The 15,556-nt window shown below is 47.4% G+C and overlaps 1 protein-coding gene across 1 annotated transcript in view; it reads left to right on the plus strand.

Annotated features, from left to right (window-relative positions):
* The first annotated feature begins 1,299 nt into the window (after window positions 1–1,299).
* LOC128405854 (uncharacterized) overlaps window positions 1,300–15,556 on the plus strand; it is a 41,482-nt gene continuing 27,225 nt past the window's right edge. The window contains exons 1-5 of the mRNA XM_053372852.1: window positions 1,300–1,411; window positions 9,493–9,562; window positions 11,001–11,196; window positions 13,028–13,110; window positions 13,671–13,968. Coding sequence (XP_053228827.1) covers window positions 9,500–9,562; window positions 11,001–11,196; window positions 13,028–13,110; window positions 13,671–13,968 — 640 coding nt within the window. The 5' untranslated portion in view covers window positions 1,300–1,411; window positions 9,493–9,499. The remainder of the gene's footprint in view (window positions 1,412–9,492; window positions 9,563–11,000; window positions 11,197–13,027; window positions 13,111–13,670; window positions 13,969–15,556) is intronic.

Consider the following 15,556-nt stretch of genomic DNA (forward strand, 5'->3'; position numbering starts at 1 on the left):
TTCTCAACCTGAAGCACCACTTTAGCTAATGGGGCCTCCCGCTGCCGCCGTAGCATGATTTCTGTCCTCATCCTGAAGCAAAGTTCTTAACCCTAGGTACTATTTCTGGGTTAGCAGAGTCTGTAACCTGAAGCGTCTGTAATCTGAAGCATATGTAACCCGAGGTACCACTGTACTGTAATTCAGGCTCGGTGTCTGATTAGACCCTATGACCCTTAACGAAGCAGGACCACATAAAAGCGATCTGCAATTTACCTGGAAAGGAAACCACATGCAGAGAGGGCTCTGGAGGTTTTGCCTTCTAATCTGAAATGTGACCGGTGTCTCTCTTAAAAACCCCCAAAACAAATGAAAATAAAACCACTATACTAATTCCAGCGCAGGTACAGAAGCAGAAAACATTCAGACTAACCACTGGTGACAATACATTAATACATGGGTAGGCAAACGCGCTGTGGGTTAAACCACAGAGCCTAGGACTTGCCGATCAGAAGGTCGGCGGTTCGAATCCCCGCGTCGGAGTGAGCTCCCATTGCTCAGTCCCTACTCCTGCCAACCTAGCAGTTCGAAAGCACATCAAAGTGCAAGTAGATAAATAGGTACCGCTCCAGCGGGAAGGTAAATGGCATTTCCGTGCGCTGCTCTGGTTCGCCAGAAGCGGCTTAGTCTTGCTGGCCACATGACCCGGAAGCTGTACGCCGGCTCCCTCGGCCAGTAAAGTGAGATGAGCACCACAACCCCAGAGTCAGTCAGGACTGGACCTAATGGTCAGGCGTCCCTTTACCTTTACTAGGCAAACTAAGCCCCAAGGGCCGGATCTGGCCCAATAGTCTTCTAAATCTGGCCCGTGGACGGTCGGGAAATCAGTATGTTTTTACATGAATAGAATGTGCCCTTTTATTTAAAATGCCTCTTTGGGCTATTTGTGGGGGCTGCATAGTATTTTTACATGAGTAGAACGTGTTCTTTTATTTAAAATGCACCTCTGGGTTATTGGGGGGGCATAGGAATTCGTTCATTATTTTTTCCCCAAAATATAGTCCGGCCCCCCACAAGGTCTGAGGGACAGTTTGCTGACCCCTGCATCAATACCAGCTCCCTGCTCCTCCCACGCCCACCTGCCACCCACGTGCAAGAAGAAGCCCTTTTTAAGTCTATTATTGATTTCCTTTGTAACCAGTTCGCGACGCCACGTTCTGTTCCCCGCCGCGTTCCGCCGCTCCCCATTGGCTGGGGCTCGATTCCTCCCCTCGCCCGATTGGCTCCGACGCGCCGCAATGTAGCAAAGCCGGCGGGCCAACATTCTGTCCCCGCCCACGCCGGTGAGTAGCTGAATCGAGTCACCTCCGCGTTTAGCTGCGTGCGGATCGTCGCTGGAAGACCTTCGTCGTCGCTCCGGGGTAGTTGAAAGGTATGATCGTGGTTTAATTGTTTCAGGGTGGCGATCGTATGCAACAGTTCCGGGGTTAAAAAGCAGTTTCTTGGGGGGAGGGAATTCCTGGGGTTAAGGGATCCCAGATTTGTTGGGGAACGATTTTAAAAATTGGGTGGGTGAGATTTCTTAATTTTAATTTTAATGGATGATGCGTTGAGACTTGCTTCGTACCGCGCGTTTAATGGGTGGGTGAGATTTCTTAATTTTAATGGGCAGTGCTGATGTGCTGGTTCATACCGCGCGTTGAAAATACCCCATAGATTCTTACACTCCCTCAAACTCCCTCTTCCTCCAGCGACCCCTCCTCACCTCACAGTCCTGTAAAAAACTTTTTTTATACCTGCTTACCTGGGAACAAACTCCATTAAAAACTGGGTTGGCATGCCTACGATTGTACTGTTAGGATCGTAAAAAAAAAACCCCCACAAACCTCCTAATTCCCTGAAAAAAATGATTGTATAATACACCATCTCCCTTAATTATGCATACATAAATTTGGCTAAATGTTTTGGGATTCAAAACTAGCAAATGAGAGAAATATTCCAAAATGCAAATGGTATTGTTTTGTTTCGTTTTTTAATGCAAAAGTAGGATCAAAATATGCCCGTTTGGATATTCCTGGAATGCTTTTGTTTAAAAGTGGAGCGAGTTGGGGTCTTTTCACCCCCCCTCCCCCTCCACCCTTCTAGGGTTTGCTTCCGAGTAAAGTTCTTTTTTTATATAAAGAAAAGGAACTTCGGAGTGTTGTGAGGGTGTATTTGCATGTGAAAGTGTTTTCTGTGTGTCTTCAACAAAAGGAGATCTTTGCTTCACTGCAAAGCGATTCAGAGTTTTCCAAAAGGAGTGGACACGGACACACACACACACACACCCCCTAGCTGATAACAAAAGCACCCGTGGGATTTAACTTCCAAGGTAAGGAAGTTCAGCACCGGCAAGTTAATGAGTAAATAGCATATTGGTGATCACCTGGTGAGAACTTCTAGCTCTCTTAAGCAACTTGGACTTCCTAAGAGGTCGATTTGATCCTGGTGTTCAGCTGCAGTCTTAACAGCCTTCTCTGCTCTCATTCAAGAGGTCAAGCGAAGGTACGGTGGTACCTCAGGTTACATACGCTTCAGGTTACAGACTCCGCTAACCCAGAAATAGTACCTCGGGTTAAGAACTTTGCTTCAGGATGAGGACAGAAATCGTGCTCCGGCGGCGATGCAACAGCAAGAGGCCCCATTAGCTAAAGTGGTGCTTCAGGTTAAGAACAGTTTCAGGTTGAGAACGGACCTCCGGAACAAATTAAGTACGTAACCAGAGGTACCACTGTATGTGCATTTAAGGAGAATTGGAAAAGCCCATGAGCTATTTAAAACACTGTTTTTAAAAAAGGGGGGCCCTTTTCATTCTGAGGGGGCTGCACTTATTTCTGGGGGTTACATGAAAAAGCAGGCAGAGCAATTAATGCAAATCTTAACTTCGTAAAGTGTAGACACACACCATTCCTCCATACAGGCAAACAGGTTTAGATCAGGGCTCAACAATTTTGGTCAGCCCTCATGCATGTTCACTTCATCAAATCTGGCCCTCTGGAAAAAAAATTGGACACCCCTGCAAGGGTCTGATCCTATGCACGCTTTTAAGTGGGACGTGGGTGGCGCTGTGGGTTAAACCACTGAGCCTCTTGGGCTTGCCGATCGGAAGGTCGGCGGTTCGAATCCCCGTGACGGGGTGAGCTCCCGTTGCTCGGTCCCTGCTCCTGTCAACCTAGCAGTTCGAAAGCACGTCAAAGTGCAAGTAGATAAATAGGTACCACTCCGGCGGGAAGGTAAATGGCATTTCCGTGCGCTGCTCTCGTTTGCCAGAAGCGGCTTAGTCCTGCTGGCCACATGACCCAGAAACTGTGCGCCGGCTCACTCAGCTAGTAAAGCGAGATGAGTGCCGCAACCCCAGAGTCGTCCGCGACCGGATTAACTGTCAGGGGTCCTTTGTTGTTGTTGAGTCGTTTAGTCGTGTCCGACTCTTCGTGACCCCCTGGACCAGAGCACGCCAGGCACTCCTGTCTTCCACTGCCGCCCGCAGTTTGGTCAGGCTCATCCTGGTCGCTTCGAGAACACTGTCCCACCATCTCATCCTCTGTCGTCCCCTTCTCCTTGTGCCCTCCATCTTTCCCAACATCAGGGTCTTTTCCAGGGAGTCTTCTCTTCTCATGAGGTGGCCAAAGTCTTGGAGCCTCAGCTTCAGGATCTGTCCTTCCAGTGAGCACTCAGGGCTGATTTCCTTCCGAATGGAGAGGTTTGATCTTCTTGCAGTCCATGGGACTCTCAAGAGTCTCCTCCAGCACCAGAATTCAAAAGCAGGGGTCCTTTACCTTTTTACCCCTGTGAGTGCATACCTACTTAATTTATAGAGCTGTCCCATTGCAGGAGGACTCTAGGAAGCCAGGGTGAGAGAGTCAGGACTGGGACCTGGCAGGTCACGATTCAAATCGTCCGTCGGTCATGAATCCAACTGGGCGACCTTGGAGCCAGTCGCTCTTGGCCTGCCTCACAGCGTTTTTGTCATGATTAACTGAGATTCGGATGAACCATGGGCTCCTGGGAGAGAAAGGCTGGAGATGAATGCAGCAAATAAAGCTCTGGTTTTCCCAGTAGTGATGTATGGAAGTGAGAGCTGGACCATAGAGATGGCTGATCGCCGGAGAATGGATGCTTTTGAATTCTGGTGCTGGAGGAGACTCTGGAGAGTCCCATGGACTGCAAGAAGATCAAACCTCTCCATTCTGAAGGAAATCAGCCCTGAGGGCTCACTGGAAGGACAGATCCTGAAGCTGAGGCTCCAATACCTTGGCCACCTCATGAGAAGAGAAGACTCCCTGGAAAAGACCCTGATGTTGGGAAAGATGGAGGGCGCAAGGAGAAGGGGATGACGGAGGGCGAGATGGTTGGACAGTGTTCTCGAAGCTACCAGCATGAGTCTGACCAAACTGCGGGAGGCAGTGGAAGACAGAAGTGCCTGGCGTGCTCTGGTCGAGGGGGTCACGAAGAGTCGGACACGACTAAACGACTAAACAACAACACTTAAAGAAGCCGGAGGGGCCAGCCAGACGGGGATGTCAGTCACCACCCTGGCATGCAGAGATCACCTGGCACCAGGCAGATTTCTAACACTGACTTATAGTGAAGGTCAGTATAAGATAGGGCAGGGCTCAGCAAGGTTTATCTTGTCTCGGCCGGATCGGTCCCGCGGAGATCCCTCCGTGGCTTGGATCGCGCGCGTGTGTGAGCTCGCACGCCTGTGATTTTCTGCGCATGTGCAGATGCGGTTTTAGTGTCTTCGCAGGCGCGGTTTTTGGCGCCGCAGAAGCGAATCCCCGCATCGCGCTGTGCCGGTTTAGCACGGTGCATGAGCGGGCAACTTGGTTCGGGGGCGGCTCATGGGTCAGTCAAACGGCCGCCCTGGCCCACTTTCTGTCCATGGGCCTTAGGTTTGCTGACCCCTGAGATAGGGGAAGGAGTTGGTCGTTGAATGCATGGAGAAGGTCGCCCGGTTCAATTCTGGACATCTCCACGTCAGACTGGGAATGACCAGCCCTGTGGAGCTGCTGCCAATCCGAGCCAACACTATTGAGCAGGGTGGATTTGATTTAAATCAAATCACGATTGATATCACTAGTCAGTAAGGCTTGATTTAAATCAGTAGTCACTTAGACTTGATTTAATTTTTTTTTTAACAGAAAGACTTATTCTTGCTAGTATAATCTTAATACAGTGGTACCTCGGGTTACATATGCTTCAGGTTACAGACTCCGCTAACCCAGAAATAGTGCTCCAGGTTAGGAACTTTGCTTCAGGATGAGAACAGAAATCGTGCTCCGGCGGTAGCGGGAGGCCCCATTAGCTAAAGTGGTGCTTCAGGTTAAGAACAGTTTCAAGTTAAGTACGGACCTCCGGAACGAATTAAGTACTTAACCCGAGGTACCACTGTATTTACAACCTGATGAAGGTTTTCATTTTTGGAATAATAAATGTTCAGAGTGGTTTTTACAGTTATATCAAAAATTACTGGTTATACTATTAGAAACACATAGACAGGCAATTATGAAATTATGGTTTATATTTGGACAACTTTTCTGCTGTACTTGATTGGAAGGAGAAAAAGAAACATTTCCTTCACAACAATTTAAACCATTTATTTAACTAAAACAATAACATTGTAGCATATGTATCCATGTTTGTTAACTGATGTGGTTTAAACGATTTTTTTAAAAAAAGATACTTAGGCTGAGTTTTAGCACACACGAAAAACTTAAAGGCAAATCCTTATTTCCTGATGAAAAGCTTTTGAACTGTAGTGTAACTTAAACAGAAAGCTATCTTTAGGAAGATTTCTCCTCCGAAAACATTTTATTTTTAAAATCCGATTTAAATTTTTTTAATCCGATTTAATAAAATTTTAAAAATCCGATTTAATAAAATTTTAAAAATCCGATTTAATAAAAAAAATTAAATCCGATTTAATAAAATTTTTAAAATCCGATTTAATAAAATTTTTAAAATCCAATTTATTTATTTTTTTAAAAAAACCATTGGTTTTTATCCACCCTGCCTGTGGCAGAAAGCAGCTTTGTATGTTGCAACATGTTGCTAAGTGGGTGCAGGTGAAACACTTCCAGGCATGCAGAGATTTCCAGCTCTCGGTGAATGTTGACATGGGAAGGAGGCAGTTGTGAGGTGCATTGCACAAGCCTGCTCGACGCTTGCATGGCTGGGCATGTACGTGCTCTGAGTCATCAAGGCCTGACCTTCCAGGCAGGAGGTTGTAAGCTACAAGCCATGTCCTCAAATGAGTAAGGCCCTTCTCTGCCAACTAGGGCAAAGTTGACTCTCTGAACGGGACCTGAGCGCATTCGTCTGACATGTGCTTGATCACATGTGTCACCTCTCGCATCTGTAGCGCAGTGCTGGCACGCAGGCATTTTGTGCAGAACAGTCAAGTTTCCTTTTTTAAAAATAATTTTTATTGATTTTAACATATAAATTATAAAATGTACCACAAAACTTATCACTTATACAATCTTTTTAGACTTCCATCAGCAACTCTGATGATCCACCGTTTTAACCACTTCTTATGCATTTCTTCACTTTATATTGCCTTTACATCCCTTAACGAATCATCCTCCCCCTTCTCCATTTTTGCAATACTTCCAATAATACGCCTCACAAAACTTCTTGCAAACCTACAAACGTCGTCTGTTCTTCACAATTACTTTTCAAATGATCTGTAAATTTACTCCAGTCTTCCGTGAATTTCTGGTCCCACCAGTTTCGAATTCTTCCTGTTAGTTTATCTAGTTCTGCATAGTCCATTAACTTCATCCTCTGTTCTTCAATCGTCGGTAATTCTTCTTGCTTCCATTTTTGGGCCAATAATATTCTTGCTGCTGTTATTTCAGAACGGTTAAGTTTCAATTCCCTATATCTTCAAAGTCAGACTGGGGCTTCGTTGGTAGAGCACAGGACTCTTAATCTCAGGAAGGGGTCCGCTTCCAACAATTCTATGATTTATTTATTTTTTAAGATATTTATTAAAATTTTCAATTTTTTATGCAAACAAAAAACAAACAAAAAAATTTAAAAGACATATAGTTCACTTATACTTAATTTTCAATAACATATTTCTCTGACCTCCTCATACCTCCCCTTCTTGTATTCCAATTCAAATTATTTGTTCAGCAAATCCTTAACTCAAAGCATTACAGCTTATAAAAACACCTTATTTTCTATCCAACATCTTAAGTTATTATAACCTTAAATTTTTACTTATAAAGAACCATTTTTTCGTATTCCTTTATACCATTACAGCTAGAAACCACTCAATTTCAATCCAGCATCATTCAACATTCCTTAATTTTACAATATTTCTGTAAGTAGTCCTTAAATTTTTTCCAATCTTCTTCTGCCGACTCTTCTCCCTGGTCACGGATTCTGCCAGTCATTTCTGCCAATCCCATACAGTCGATCAATTTCATCTGCCATTCTTCCAGAGTGGGTAAATCTTGCGTCTTCCAATACTTTGCGATGAGTATTCTTGCTGCTGTTGTGGCATACATAAAAAACGTTCTATCCTTCTTTGACACCAATTGGCCGACCATGCCCAGGAGAAAGGCCTCTGGTTTCTTCAAGAAGGTATATTTAAATACCTTTTTCAACTCATTATATATCATTTCCCAGAAAGCCTTAATCCTAGGGCACGTCCCCCAAAGGTGAAAGAATGTACCCCAACAATTCTATGATTTTATGATTCTAATAATAACAATAATAATTCAGTCATACTTCTTGTTACATTCGGTTCCGGTTACGTCTTTTCAGGTTGCGTCCCGCAACGACCCGGAAGTAACAGAGCGGGTTACTTCCGGGTTTCGCCGCTTGCGCATGCGCAGACACTCAGAATGTCGTCACGCGCAGAAGCGGCGAATCGCAACCTGCGCACCCACAGACGGTGCTTGCATTCTGCTCATGATGCAAACAGGGCTCCGGAATGGATCCCGTTCGCAATCAGGGGTACCACTGTAAGGTAAAGGTAAAGGGACCCCTGACCATTAGGTCTAGTCGTGGCCGACTCTGGGGTTGCGGCGCTCATCTTGCTTTACTGGCCGAGGGAGCCGGCGTACAGCTTCCGGGTCATGTGGCCAGCAGGACTATGCCGCTTCTGGCGAACCAGAGCAGCGCACGGAAACGCCGTTTACCTTCCCTCTGGAGCGGTACCTATTTATCTACTTGCACTTTGACGTGCTTTCGAACTGCTAGGTTGGCAGGAGCAGGGATTGAGCAACAGGAGCTCACCCCGTCGCGGGGATTCGAACCGCCGACCTTCTGATCAGCAAGCCCTAGGCTCTGTGGTTTAACCCACAGCAATAATAATAATAACAACAACAATAATAAAATTATTGTTTATACCCTGCCCACCTGGCTGGGTTTCCCCAGCCACTCTGGGCGGCTCCCAACAGAATCTTGGGGCAGGTGATTAACACACACACACGCTCTTGCAATTATAATAACATTATTTGTTGTTACCTGCATTTATAACCTGCTCCCCTTCTCAGCCGCAAACACAAGGATCTCAAGGTATTGAGTACAAGGTTCCCCTCCCTGTCCTCATTTAATTCCTCACAACATGTCTGCGAGGCGGGTTCCGCTGAGAGGCAGGGATTGGCCTCAGGTAACACCCAGTGGGTTTCATGGTATATCCTGGTATTCCACCTGCTCCTGCAATAAACTCCCAAAGATGGGCTGTTGTCACTCAGCTTCATTGCATATCCACGCATCCTGGTGTGTACAAGAGAGGGAAGAAAACAACAATTTGTTATTCATACCCCGCCCATCTGGCTGGGTTTCCCCAGCCACTTTGGGCGACTCACAACAGAATATTGGCTCATTCCCAACAAAAAGGACTTGGGGGGCGGGAGAGCTAAATTTAAATATGTATTTTTCAATTCATTATAAATCATTTCCCAATATTGTACTGTTTGAGCCCCATAATGGAAGAAACCTGAGTTTCAAGTCTGGAAAATGCGTTCGGTTGGGCTGTTTGCCAGGAATTAGAGCGCAGCATGTATTTGCAGTGCCACAGAGCTGTTGGTTTGCTTAAGCAAAAAATGCAGCGTGACTCATCCAACTAGTTTCTCTTCACATTATAACATGGGAACCATTGTTTCTCGTCCGCTTATTGGGATTTGAAACAATGGAAGGTTTCGCTTATCTGCCGAGCATCTAGGGAGGAATGCAGGCTTAATATTCTAAGACACAGCGACAGCCACCCGCTTGGACGACTTGAACAAATTTGTGGAAGCTGTCTTAATGCAGTTTCCGTTTCGGTAAATCAGAGCTGTCGATAGAACCATCCTCCATAAATTAGTACAGCCCTTGAAAAACAACAACAACGAAGGCCTGCTCATCGATCGTCGCTCAGCGTATCATGTGTCGGGGAGTTCCATAAGTTAACTGGCCATTGTGGGGCAGAAGCGGGAGCCCTTCCTCTCCTGACAGTTTCTTCCTCCTCTCTTTTAGCCGTGCCATGACGTCGGAAGGAAGTCCTGTGAGCGACACGGCTCCAGAAAACCAAGAGCCTGATCAGCAGGTATGTGGGGGGTAAGTCCCTTCACCCCAAGCTGGGTGTTGGTCACCAGCGGGTTTCTGGGCCCTGATCTGCCCCTTCTGTCTCCATGGCCAAATAATTGCGCCCCTCTATTCCAGGTAGGAGATTTCAGTCAGTCAGTCAGTTTTATTGCACAGAGCCAAAGGCTGCTGCAATGTACACAAAGGTAAAGGTAAAGGGACCCCTGACCATTAGGTCCAGTCGTGGCCGACTCTGGGGTTGCGGCGCTCATCTCGCTTTATTGGCCAAGGAAGCCGGCACCCAGCTTGCGGGTCATGTGGCCAGCAGGACTAAGCCGCTTCTGGGGAACCAGAGCAGCGCACGGAAACGCCGTTTACCTTCCCGCCGGAGTGGTACCTATTTATCTACTTGCACTTTGGCGTGCTTTCGAACTGCTAGGTTGGCAGGAGCTGGGACAGAGCAACGGGAGCTCACCCCTTCGCTGGGATTCAAACTGCCGACCATTCGATTGGCAAGCCCAAGCAGCACAGTGGTTTAACCCACAGCGCCACCCACGTGCCTGTCTTACAACTTCCCTGCATTGGCAAAGACTTAGGCAGGCATAGGCGATTTACCCTGGCCTTAGGGCTAGATAGGTAAAGGTAAAGGGACCCCTGACCATTAGGTCCAGTCGTGGCCGACTCTGGGGTTGCGGCACTCATCTCGCTTCATTGGCCGAGGAAGCTGGCGTACAGCTTGTGGGTCATGTGGCCAGCAGGACTAAGCCACTTCTGGCGAACCAGAGCAGCGCACGGAAACACCCTTTACCTTCCCGCCGGAGTGGTACCTATTTATCTACTTGCACTTTGACGTGCTTTCGAACTGCTAGGTTGGCAGGAGCAGGGACCGAGCAATGGGAGCTCACCCCGTCGCGGGGATTCGAACCGCCAACCTTCTGATCGGCAAGTCCTAGGCTCTGTGGTTTAACCCACAACACCACCCGCGTCCCCAATAAACAATGTACTGTACTATAAAATAAATAAGACAGTATTGTAGAGGATAAAAATTAAAATGCTTTTTTACCTGCGCTGGTGATAGTCATTGTTTGGAGGGGCGGGGGGGGGTTATCCATTGTCGCAGTCACACAATCAATCAGTACCTGAACTGGGCTCCACACAGTCACAAAAACAAATAAACCGAAAAAGCCTCAAAAATAAACAAAAGTGGCAAACTTAATCCATTCTGGAAGTCCGTTCAACTTCTGAAATGTTCAAAAACCAAGGCGCAGCTTCTGATTGGTGCAGTCGCCCCGGAAGCCATAGCCGACTGCCGCATCGGACGTTCGGCTTCTGACAAATGTTCGAAAACCGGAACACTTCCGGGTTTTCGGCGTTTGGGAACCAAGGCGTTTGAGAACTAAGGCACCACTGAAAATGAGCTGCCCAAGTGATAATAATAATAATTCTTCTCTTTCTGGTAGAATGTGGTCAGTCGTGTGGTCAGCCTTCCGCTGGTCAGCTCGACCTTCGACATGGTCTCCTCAGCTTACGCCTCCACAAAAGAGACCCACCCCTACCTGAGGTCCGTCTGCGACGTGGCAGAGAAGAGCGTGAAGACCCTCACGGCGGCGGCCGTTGGCGGTGCCCAACCTCTCTTGACGAAGCTGGAACCTCAGAGTGGGTGACGCTGTCGAATTGTTGCTTTGTTGCGTGGTTGAGAAACTGTGGCACGTACCCTCGCCTCCTCACTGTATGCTTAAACCGCAGGGCTTTCCCCCAGAGGATCCTGGGAACTGTAGTTTGCACCTCGCCACTGGCAAACTATGTTTCCCAGGGATCTTTGGCGGGGGTCACATGCTTTGAATATGTTTTCAGTGCATGGCGTGACACAAAAAGAAGGATCTCGTAGGTCAAAGCCGTACCTTGCGTTATATATATAACTACAACTCCCATTATCCCTGGCCACTGGGGGCTCATGGGAGTTGGAGTCCCACAACCTCTGGAGCATGGGTAGGCAAACTGAGGCCCAGGGGCTGGATCCGGCCCAATTGCCTTCTAAATCCGGCCTGCAGATGGTCCAGGAATCAGCGTGTTTTTACATGAATAGAATGTGTGCTTTGATTTAAAATGCATCTCTGGGTTATTTGTGGGGCATAGGAATTCGTTCATTATTTTTTGTCAAAATATAGTCCGGCCCCCCACAAGGTCTGAGGGACAGTGGACTGGCCCCCTGCTGAAAAAGTTTGCTGGCCCCTGCTCTGGAGGTTCAGCTGGTCTCCCCAAAACTGCTTTATTGGGGCCAACCATAATGTTGGACGTTGTGAGCAAGCCTTTGCATTCTTCAGATGTTATTGTATTGATCTTTATTACGGCTATTGGCCCATCACACAACAGTTTCCCATACCAACATAATGTACTTAAACCTCCAAATTTAAAACCGCCAAAACTTACAAAAAACAGACAAGAACCAAAGCAAAACAAAAACAAAAGACCAACATCATACATTACAATAAATTTGTAACATAAACATCGCCCTCTACTCATAAATTAGTAGAAGACATCAATGGTGATATCACCTAATTACATCCTAAAACATAGATCATAGTTTAAAAGGATTATCCGAGCTGCACAGGAGTCCGTTTCTCTTCTTTAGGGATAGGACGCTGATCAAGAATCTGGCAACCATGAGTGATCTTAGGGGGTCATCATCATTTAATAGATATCTCAGTTTGGCTTCATTCGTATCATCGGCAATTCCCTTTAGATATTGAGCAAGAAACTTGCTCCTGGCCGATGAGTGAAAAGCACAATCAAGAATTATGTGATGCAACAATTCCGGTGCCCCACAATTACAATCACATAAGAGCGATATCTGTCCGTTGGAGAATCTATTTCTCAGCACGTTCGATGGGAAGGTGTTGAATCTTGCCTTTACAAAGGCATATCTATGAGCCGAAGAAGTTAAGGAATTCAAATAGTTTGGGAGCCTTAAGAGGGGTAATAAACCAAGGTTTAGAGGTGAGCAGGTACCATTGCCCAAGACCATTTTCTGCTGCAAGTCCATCTCCTCTAGTTTACAGGTTACTGTTCTTTTAGCTGGAACTATATCCTGCTCTAGTAATTTGGATGGGGAGATTCCCATTGCCGTAATTTTCAGTTGTAAATTTTTTACCCATGGGCTCTGGAAATCATCTCTCCACATACATTGTATCAAGTACAAGTTTGGGAGATTGCTTCTTCAGATGTTGAACAAAGTAGGGACAAAGATTGTCCTCTCCCAGCAGGCCCCCAGTTCCGGACCAAAACCTTATTCAGCCAACTCCCCGGCTTCTCGGCTTTCACTAGGCATTGGGCACCCTTGAGGACTAACTAGCAGCTTGGCAAGGCTAGAAATCCCCCCAAAAGCAATTCCCTGCTGCCAAGATGGCCTGCATGCTTTCCCGAGTTGTTGTGTCAACCACATCGCTGGTTTTTGGAAGCCAGCAGTATAACGTCTGTGTCTTTTTAGTTGCAACGGCCAATGAGTATGCTTGCAAAGGGTTGGACAAACTGGAAGAGAAACTGCCTATTTTGCAACAGCCGTCGGAGAAGGTTGGTAATTTTTTTCTTCTTTCCCGACATGCTCTGCTCAGTGGTACATTATCTGCGTTGAATGCAGAAAGTTCAATTCCAGGCTCCTTAAAACCTTGGAGGGTGGCTGCCAGTCAGTGTAGGCAGTACTGAACTCAGTGGACCTCTGGTTTGACTTTTCCTATGTATTTAAATCTGCCCTTTTTATTTAAACCCCCGACCCTTTTTATTTTATTTAAATCTGCCCTTTTTATTTAAACCCCCGACTCTGGGGTTGCGGCACTCATCTCGCTTTATTGGCCGAGGGAGCCGGCGTACAGCTTCCGGGTCATGTGGCCAGCAGGACTAAGCCGCTTCTGGCGAACCAGAGCAGCGCACGGAAACGCCGTTTACCTTCCCGTCGGAGCGGTACCTATTGATCTACTTGCACTTTGACGTGCTTTCAAACTGCTAGGTTGGCAGGAGCAGGGACCGAGCAATGGGAGCTCACCCCGTCGCGGGGATTCGAACCGCCGACCTTCTGAGTCCTAGGCTCTGTGGTTTAAACTTTGGTGCGTAGCATTTTGCTCACAATTTTCCAGGTGGTCGCAGACACGAAGGAGCTGGTCTCCACCAAAGTGACTGGGGCCCGGGACACCGTCTCTGGTACCCTCAACGGGGCGAAGGATGCTGTGGCCGGCGGCGTGAGCGGTGTGGTGGAAATGGCCAAAGGGGCCGTACACGGTGGCGTGGAAATGACCAGATCGGTGGTGGCTGGCAGTGTGAACACCGTCCTGGGGTCTAGAGTGGGTCAAATGGTCACCACTGGTGTGGATGTGGTCCTGGGCAAGTCCGAAGAGCTGGTGGACCATTATCTCCCGATGACGGACAAAGAACTGGGTAGGTATCCTCGTTAAGGGAATTATTTTATTTGTATCTGTCAGGGGCTCAGGAGCAGAAGCACAGGGGAGAGAGGAAATGGAGAGCGAAGGGGAGGAATCCGAGGGCAGCGTAGGGGAGTATGACAGTGACCCGAGAGATTCCATGAGCTTCTCCAGCGAATCAGAAGATTCCCAGAAGGGGGCGCCAATGGTCAGGGCAAGGGGGGTCCCAGGGGGGACGCACCAGAAACAAGGGGCCAGTGGGGACTCCCAAAGCAGCAGCGGGGGATCAGGACCAGCTCCCCCACCAGAGCGTAGTGGGGGGGAAGAGTCACATGTGTCAGGACCAGCCTCTCCTCCAGCGGGGAGAGAAGATGAGTCAGGGCTGACCACGCCCCCATCGGAGAGTGGGGGAACGGAGGGGAGGTCAGTTCCAGCTGGCCTCCCCGAAGGGGGGAGCAGTGACAGCAGCAGTGTAACGGTTAGGAGGAAGGTCGCAGGCTGGGCGCGCGCGCCAAGTTCAAATGTACAGGCGCGCGGGACAGCAGGAGACCCGGATTGGGAACCAGGTCCTAAAGCCCGCCGGAGGGAGGGGGAAGAGTCAGGGGACTCAGCGTCAGAGGAGTCTATGAAGGGCGAGACCCCGACGGACAGGCGGAACCAGAGGAGAAAAGAGCAGAGGAAGAGGTGGAGCAAGGCTAGAGTCTTAAACTGGTGTCTGGGGGGAGGAGATTCAAACGGAGCTTCAGCAGTCTAGAGTTTGAGACGTAGAGCTGCACGCTGCGGCTGTGGAAGTGAAACTGAACTTCAATAAAGACTTTTATACTTAACAACGAAGCAGCGTTGGTCCTTTGTGAGCTGGGACCTCGGGCAGCTCTGACAGTATCATTCATTAAATTTATAGGCCTCCCTTCCTCCCGAAGTTACTCAAGGCAGCAAACACACAGGCAGTCAAGCAATAAAATATATTAAAAACCAATTCCTGGACAAATGCAGACCGGGAAAGATACTTGCTTCCATTTTTTTTTGCCAATTTATATTTATTAAAAAAAAAAATCATAAATCGACACCAAATTAATTCAGATTTAAAAGCTGACTTCCCACCCTACTGCCTTGATGTTTCACTTCCCTCCCTCCCTTGCTGCTCAGTGTTACATACATTTCCAAATTGCCGTATTTTTTGCTCTATAAGACTCACTTTTTCCCTCCTAAAAAGTAAGGGGAAATGTGTGTGCGTCTTATGGAGCGAATGCAGGCTGCGCAGCTATCCCAGAAGCCAGAACAGCAAGAGGGATTGCTGCTTTCACTGCGCAGTGATCCCTCTTGCTGTTCTGGCTACTGAGATTCAGAATATGTTTTTTCTTGTTTTCCTCCTCCAAAAACTAGGTGCGTTGTGTGGTCTGGTGCGTCTTATAGAGCGAAAAATACGGTACATTTCAAGAACTTAAAATATTTGAGCGTTTTATCCTTATTTTTTCCGATTTTCCTCCACTGCTTTCGGTTTTCTTGATGGACCGCTGTGCTCGCCCATTATCTGCACATTGTTTTTACATGTGCTGCTCAGAAATAAGTGATTGGTTAAATGTTTTAAATAAATATTTAGAAGG

Source organism: Podarcis raffonei, chromosome 18 (genome assembly GCF_027172205.1).
Source record: "Podarcis raffonei isolate rPodRaf1 chromosome 18, rPodRaf1.pri, whole genome shotgun sequence".
Classification (NCBI taxonomy): domain Eukaryota; kingdom Metazoa; phylum Chordata; class Lepidosauria; order Squamata; family Lacertidae; genus Podarcis; species Podarcis raffonei.